At 38.3% G+C, this 6,967-nt stretch overlaps 1 protein-coding gene across 1 annotated transcript in view; it reads right to left on the bottom strand.

Moving 5' to 3' along the window:
* Nucleotides 1-3,794: 3,794 nt before the first annotated feature.
* The window catches only part of LOC144639871 (glucose 1,6-bisphosphate synthase-like), a 6,656-nt gene continuing 3,483 nt past the window's right edge, over nt 3,795-6,967 (bottom strand). The window contains exons 2-3 of the mRNA XM_078499148.1: nt 5,928-6,027; nt 3,795-3,962 (exon numbers count right to left, since the gene is read on the bottom strand). Of these exons, the coding sequence (XP_078355274.1) occupies nt 3,795-3,962; nt 5,928-6,027 (268 nt within the window). The remainder of the gene's footprint in view (nt 3,963-5,927; nt 6,028-6,967) is intronic.

The raw sequence follows: 6,967 nt of genomic DNA, 5'->3' as shown, positions 1-6,967 counted from the left end.
TGACAAAAGTGAAATAAATGAATGTGTGTCCATCAGTAGCAGTGAAATATATATATGATAAATGCAAATGCGGCCTTACACTACTGAAGACCTGAAAAAAAAAAATTTTCAGGCTCTGAGCGGGAGTCGAACCCACGACCTTTGCGTTGCCAGTGCAATGCTCTACCACTGAGCTATCAAAGCCACATGAGAGCGGTCGTATATGGGTAATCCCTTTATATGGTGGACATGATACTCGGCCCAAGTATATGTGAAATAAATGAATGTGTGTCCATCAGTAGCAGTGAAATATATATATGATAAATGCAAATGCGGCCTTACACTACTGAAGACCTGAAAAAAAAATTTTCAGGCTCTGAGCGGGAGTCGAACCCACGACCTTTGCGTTGCCAGTGCAATGCTCTACCACTGAGCTATCAAAGCCACATGAGAGCGGTCGTATATGGGTAATCCCTTTATATGGTGGACATGATACTCGGCCCAAGTATATGTGAAATAAATGAATGTGTGTCCATCAGTAGCAGTGAAATATATATATGATAAATGCAAATGCGGCCTTACACTACTGAAGACTTGAAAAAAAAATTTTCAGGCTCTGAGCGGGAGTCGAACCCACGACCTTTGCGTTGCCAGTGGTAGAGCATTGCACTGGCAACGCAAAGGTCGTGGGTTCGACTCCCGCTCAGAGCCTGAAAATTTTTTTTTTTTTAATTTTTTTTTTCAGGTCTTCAGTAGTGTAAGGCCGCATTTGCATTTATCATATATATACTGACAAAAGTGTTGACCCATTGTCAATTTACGCCCTTTTTTATTGTTATATGGACCAATTCCATCCTTTTGCTACACCTTTCCAACCCCCTCCCCCCAATCAATGTTGTAGTTTGTTTCTAGGAGTCCTTTGCTACCATTTTACAACATTGGATGGGGGGGGGGGAGGGGGTATTTTAGCAGACAGTCATGAATTTTAAAAACTATTGGTAAATTTGTCATAAAAACCGCAGAGCGAAGTCAATGTGTCAACTACTTTTGTCAAAGATTGTAGAATCTTGTCACAAAGGGGTATTGAATCTCATTGTAATAACAATAACGCGAGGCTGTGTCCCACTAATAGCTGGCCCAACTGGGTTTATCATTTGATTGCTATTTGTGTTCAATTGTGTTCTTGGAGTGCATAGAAAGGTGTATTAAAACAAACGTTTCAGGAAAACCCCTTCACCAGTGTGAATCGGAGCGCTTGAGCTATCGGATTTATACTGATGAAGAGGTTTTCCCAAAATGTTGTTTTAATGAAACTTTCCATGCACTCGAAGAACACAATTGAACACTAATTAATTGTAACTATTAAGTGCTAACCCAGCGAAAACACTTTCTTATCTTTTGATTAACCCACTAAAATCAAGGAATAATATTTTGGAAGCAGATATCAAACAAACAAATGACCAAACTTACCAAAGAATCTTACAGGATTGGTATTTGAAAAATGGTTACAAAGAACCTTACAAGGAATGCAAAGAATGTTTATGAGAAGCCATGATGCTCTTATTTCAGGTGTCAAAACAGGTGACACAAGGCAAAAATGTTTTATCACAGGATTTTTTGCATAGTTGATCAGTTAAGTGATTGGTCTTAAAGGTCTGGCCCCATTTGTTCGAAAGGTGGACAATGCTATCCACCGGATAAATCTTATCCAGTGGATAACTGTTGACAAAACCAAGAACGCTATACATTACTGATGTACATGTATAGAGTACGTTGTTTTCTCAGCATGTATCCACTGGATAACGCTTTATCTGGTGGATAGCATTATCCATCCTTTGAGCAACTGGGCCCTGGTATGAGTTTCTATTTTTAAGCCATGACATCATTGCTTTATGCCGTCCCACTACCGGCAGGATCCGTTGTCTGTTTCGCGCACTTGAACAGAAATCAAGTTTAACTTAACAAGAAATCGCCACGTAGAACACCAAAGCAAAATACTCCCGTGCAGTTAGAATGGAATACTATAATGTATAAAAAGAGACTAATTTTATATGATGGGATCTATTAGATTATGTAGACAGAAGTTTCTAATTCTTATAATATACAGGGCCGCTATGAACAACAAACCATTTGACCTTTCTCACAGATTAAAAGCTAGCTCCTGCATATCGTATGTCGTTTATCGGATGTCATGCTAAAATAAAACCCAAGTACAATGTAGTATAGTAGGGATGTTTTACTCCACTTCTTTGCGGTGGATTCTCATTAACATGAAGCAGAATAAATTAACGCCGATGACGTCATAGACTCATAAATAAAATACAGTGGAGTTGATTTAATTGTGAGTGTTCTATTTTTATCCTGGTTGGTATAACCAGTTTGACAGGTTTTTCGCTATTTAAGGATCACAGTAGTGGTTTAACATATTGCGCAATTATTTTTTCGTTTTATTCAAAATCACTGAACCATACAGTCTAATTATGCAAGCCTCTTTTGCATAAATTAAATACAGCCAACAGTCAATAAACGGCATGCAGTGCATGCAGAAGCGATGACGTTCCACAAAGGGTCTAACATGATTCTGAATTATTATTTATTATTTGTCAAAAACTCAACGTAAATAAAAGTAGCCGACACCTTGTGCGTGATAAAGACTGTTATCAAATTGTAGTGTACATTTTTTAAACCTAAGAAGCAATGTTGGTGATTATCTAAATAGCATAGTTAGGATCTGATGGAATTCAAATAAATACAGTAGTTATGAATGCACAGGCCGTAGATTTGTAGATTTGCTCAATTAAAGAACAGTAGATTGCGTTATATTAATTGTAGTGTGTCAAACGGTCTCTTGCTCACAGCGGCCCTGTATTTTATAGAATTAGAAATTTCTGTCTACTGAATCTTATAGATGCCATCATATAAAATTTAGTCTCTTTCGTTTATACATTGTGGTGTTCCATTCTGACTGCACGGCAGTATTTTGCTTTTGAGTTCTACACGGCGATTTGTTGTTTAGTTAAACTTGTTTTCTGTTCGATTGCGTGAAAAGGACAAATAAAAAAGGACAAAAAGATCCTGCCGGTCGGTTGCCTGCATAAAGTGATAATAATACATTTTCTTCGTAGATTTGCTTAATTGAACAACAGTAGATTGCGTTATATTGTTAGTAGTGTGTGACGTCCGATAAATGACACACGATACGCGGGAGCTAGCTTTTCAGCTGCGAGAAAGGTCAAACGGTCTCTTGCTCACAGTGGCTCTGTATTTTATAAGAATTTGAAATTTCTGTCTATTAAATCTAATAGATGCCATCATATAAAATTTGGTCTCTTTCGTTTATACAGTGTGGTGTTCCATTCTGACTGCACAGGAGTATTTTGCTTTTGAGTTCTACGCGGCGATTTCTTGTTAAGTTAAACTTGATTTCTGTTCGATCGCGCGAAACGACAAAAAGACAAAAAGACAAAAGGACAAAAAGACAACTTTATGCTGCCTGCATAAAGCGATGACGTCGTCAGCTATACGTCATCGCTTAAAAAAGTGGAGTAAAACATCCCTACTATACTACTGAGACAACATAGGGAAATCTAAAAAAATGAAATATAAAATAAAATATTACTGCTGTTTAATTGAGTAAATCTACAAAGAAAATGTATTATTAACTTATACAATCACTAACATTGCTTCTTAGGTTTTAAAAATGTAAGCAGCAGTTGGATAACAGTCTTAATCATGCACAAGGTGTCAGCCAATTTTATTTACGTTGTGTTTTTGACAAATTTCCTCAGAATTATGTTAGACCCCTTTGTGAAACGTCATCGCTTCTGCATGCATTCCATGTCATTTATCGTAATTATGCTGAAAGAGGAAGAGCAGCATGGCTGGCTGGTACTCACCGGCTTGTTATCAGGCTTGGTACTATCATACCCAGCAGTCAAGTCTCTGATACCAGAAAGTTTATAAGGTCCACATGTACTTGGATACTGGAAAGTTCAAACACAGCAAAATATATAAATCACTAGACTGAGTACACAGACAATTTCCAAAGGTTAAAATAAGAATCCAACATTCTGATTCAGGTGGTGTGCACACCAAGACCGCAATGCGGAAGACTGTTTGTTAAGATGCAAGCAGTTTTGGGGTAATATTGTTCCTTGTTTTCTTGATGTTTACTAACCGGCCAAAATGTTACATTTTGGAAAGTTAAAAGAAGTAAAGTCAGGCTTTGGTATCAAAGTTCTTTAATTTAGAGCTTGTCAAGGAAACTTATGTTATCTCTTCGTCTAGTAGGTTGGGAGTTTTATGTTGGTCACAGCTTTCAGCTAATAGAGCTTGTCCTAAAAATACACTAAATCAAAAGCTAACATGTTTTCTTATGCAAGAAACACAATGCTCCAGTGTACATCCGACCTGTTGATTTACAGTTAAAACCAGTGAGTCAGAAACTAATTTTTAAGTACTTGTTAGGCTAAAATTTGCCTACTCAACTTAAGTTTTCGTTGATGAAAATTCCTTCCCGTGCTTCAATCGCAGATGCATAGGACTCAAAGATGTCTGATACTTTAACATTTCTTAGCTTAGTTCTTTCTTTGTATAATTTCACCTTCGTCTTATGGCTATTAAATTTCGCGATGATTGGTCTACGACCCTTCTTGGCGCGATGTAGTTTGTGAGAGATCTCTATCTCTTCAGGCTTTATGGCGACGTTAATCGCTCTGGCGACTTTCAGGACAACGCTTTCCGGGTCAGGTGTAAAGGTTCTCTGGTATTCCATGGATTTCCAAATAGTTTTTACATGCGTACTGTTCTAATGCGTCAAATTCGACCCACAGTTTTTGGGAGTCGTCGATCTGCTCGTCTAACAAACTGTTCGTTTGTTTTAGCTTCTTTTTCATGTCGTCTAGCTCTTTCTTGAGGGAAGTATTTGCTGTGGAAGCTTTCTCCAGCTTGCTTTTGAATCCCTGCAGCTCTTGGTCATAGAACGTGAACGAGTTTTTTAGGTCGGTGAGTTCCTGTTTTAGATCTTTATTTTCTTTCGAGATGCTCGTAACTGTGGCTTGGATGTTAATGAGGAGGTTCTTTATATCGCGTAGACTGGGCTCTTGTTCTTCGAAGGAAATGGTATTTTCATCTTTGGATTCTAACGCGCGTTCCTTTTGGTCCGCCATGTTGGATTTTTTGGCACAACTCGCTTCATCCTCGACAGACCCACGGTCGCCTCTTTTATGTTTTCCGGACATGGCCATAGCTGTTCCAGACATCTTGTAATGTATTTCTTTGAAACTAGGCACTTTTTACCGTAGTTAGCCGAGCGGAGGAAGCCGCATTTAGCTTAGCTTTGAAACATGCGACTGGTTCAGGCGAGGCCGCGCATGTGGGAACCGCCTCAACTTAAGCAGTCGAGAAAAAGCAAGCCTGAAAAAAATTCAGGCTTGAACGGGAATCAAACCCATGACCTCTGCGATACTAGTGCAGCGCTCTAACCAACTGAAAGCTAACGGAGATCTGGTCACTTGTGAACACACAAGTACATTACTGGGATGATCTTTCATTTGCTTAAAATGTAGGTATATCCGCAGTACAGATATATGAATTTCATAGATTCATTTCATATTTTCTCCATCCATGGGTATATTGCGAACTCACAAGTGACCAGCTCCCAGTTGGCTTTCAGTTGGTAAGAGCGCTGCACTAGTATTGCAGAGGTACATGGGTTCGATTCTCGTTCAAGCCTGAATTTTTTTCAGGCTTGTTTTTCTCAACCATGTTCATCAGCATGGACTAGTCTACTAACATCCCCCTATCTCTACAAAATGAGGGCCGTAATAGTCCAAAAATAACACACCCACTAAATGGTTTTCATCTATCACAAAGACTTGACTATCGTACCTCAAGTGAAAGTTAATGTATTGCTTTCATTCTCAGGCTGACAGAAAACAATCACTCACCTGACCATTGTCAAGAGTCCTTATGCGATCAAAAATTTTCTTTATTGTAAGCGGGGAATGACACAGGTAGTAGGAGTTGTTGGACACATGGACACCATACCTATAACAACAAATGGTTAATATAATTCAAAACTGAACAAAAAATAACAACATTAATTGCTGACAATAACACAACCTACACAGTTTTAAGTACCTGCAATCACTGACAAAATCTTGGCACACTTGCCTGTTTGCACTTGACACATGAAACTTTTACTCCCCCTCTTCTCATTAACAATGTTGTGAAGCATGAAAAAAAATAATGCCTTCAATTGCCCCATACTTTTGCTTACAGACTGAATCGTATTGCACAAGGGGTCTAACATTGCATGGGGGATGGCCAACAACAACTTTTGTCAGTAATTCTGGTTGTCAACTTTGGTCCATCATTGGTAAATGTTCTGTTTAAAGTCATCATTGAATGGGTTTATAACAACAGTTCAACAAACACATTGAGAATAACTTTATTATTCTGCCACAAATTTTTCTCAATGAAATGAAAATAAGATGGCAAAAATAGACATTCAAGGTATTGGACTGAAACTAGCTTGCAATGGAGGCTAAGGTAATCTTTTCACATGCAAATGACATGAAGCTGTTTTTAATCATATTCACCCGCATGAGCCTCCATTGCAAGCTAGTTTCAGTCCAATACCGAGAATACGAATACGGTCTATTACTTGGAAGCTAAGGATTTCACATACAAAATAAAGTTTTTGTTTCTGACAGTGAATGAAACGTTTGCTTCAACAACATTAATCAATGTTTTTGTTTTGGAAGTGGTTTTGTGTGAACAGGACAAACTTGCATACAACACTTAAATTGAAGGCGCGTACGTAAAAACGTCCGCTTGAATTTCTGGCTAAATCGAACATCATCAAAACAGCTCCAAATTTCCATGCAGGTTTGTTTACGTGTGCTAAACACTGTCCTGTGTTTCATTTTGCTGGTCTTTCCTTCGTTTTCGAAAAATAACACATGCAAAAGACAAGGTTTTTGCT

The sequence above is a fragment of the Oculina patagonica genome, unplaced genomic scaffold (assembly GCF_052425735.1).
Source record: "Oculina patagonica isolate OP01 unplaced genomic scaffold, crgOcupat unplaced143, whole genome shotgun sequence".
Taxonomy (NCBI): domain Eukaryota; kingdom Metazoa; phylum Cnidaria; class Anthozoa; order Scleractinia; family Oculinidae; genus Oculina; species Oculina patagonica.
Note: the sequence above shows the minus strand (reverse complement) of the source record. Positions and strands in the feature narration are given on the sequence as shown.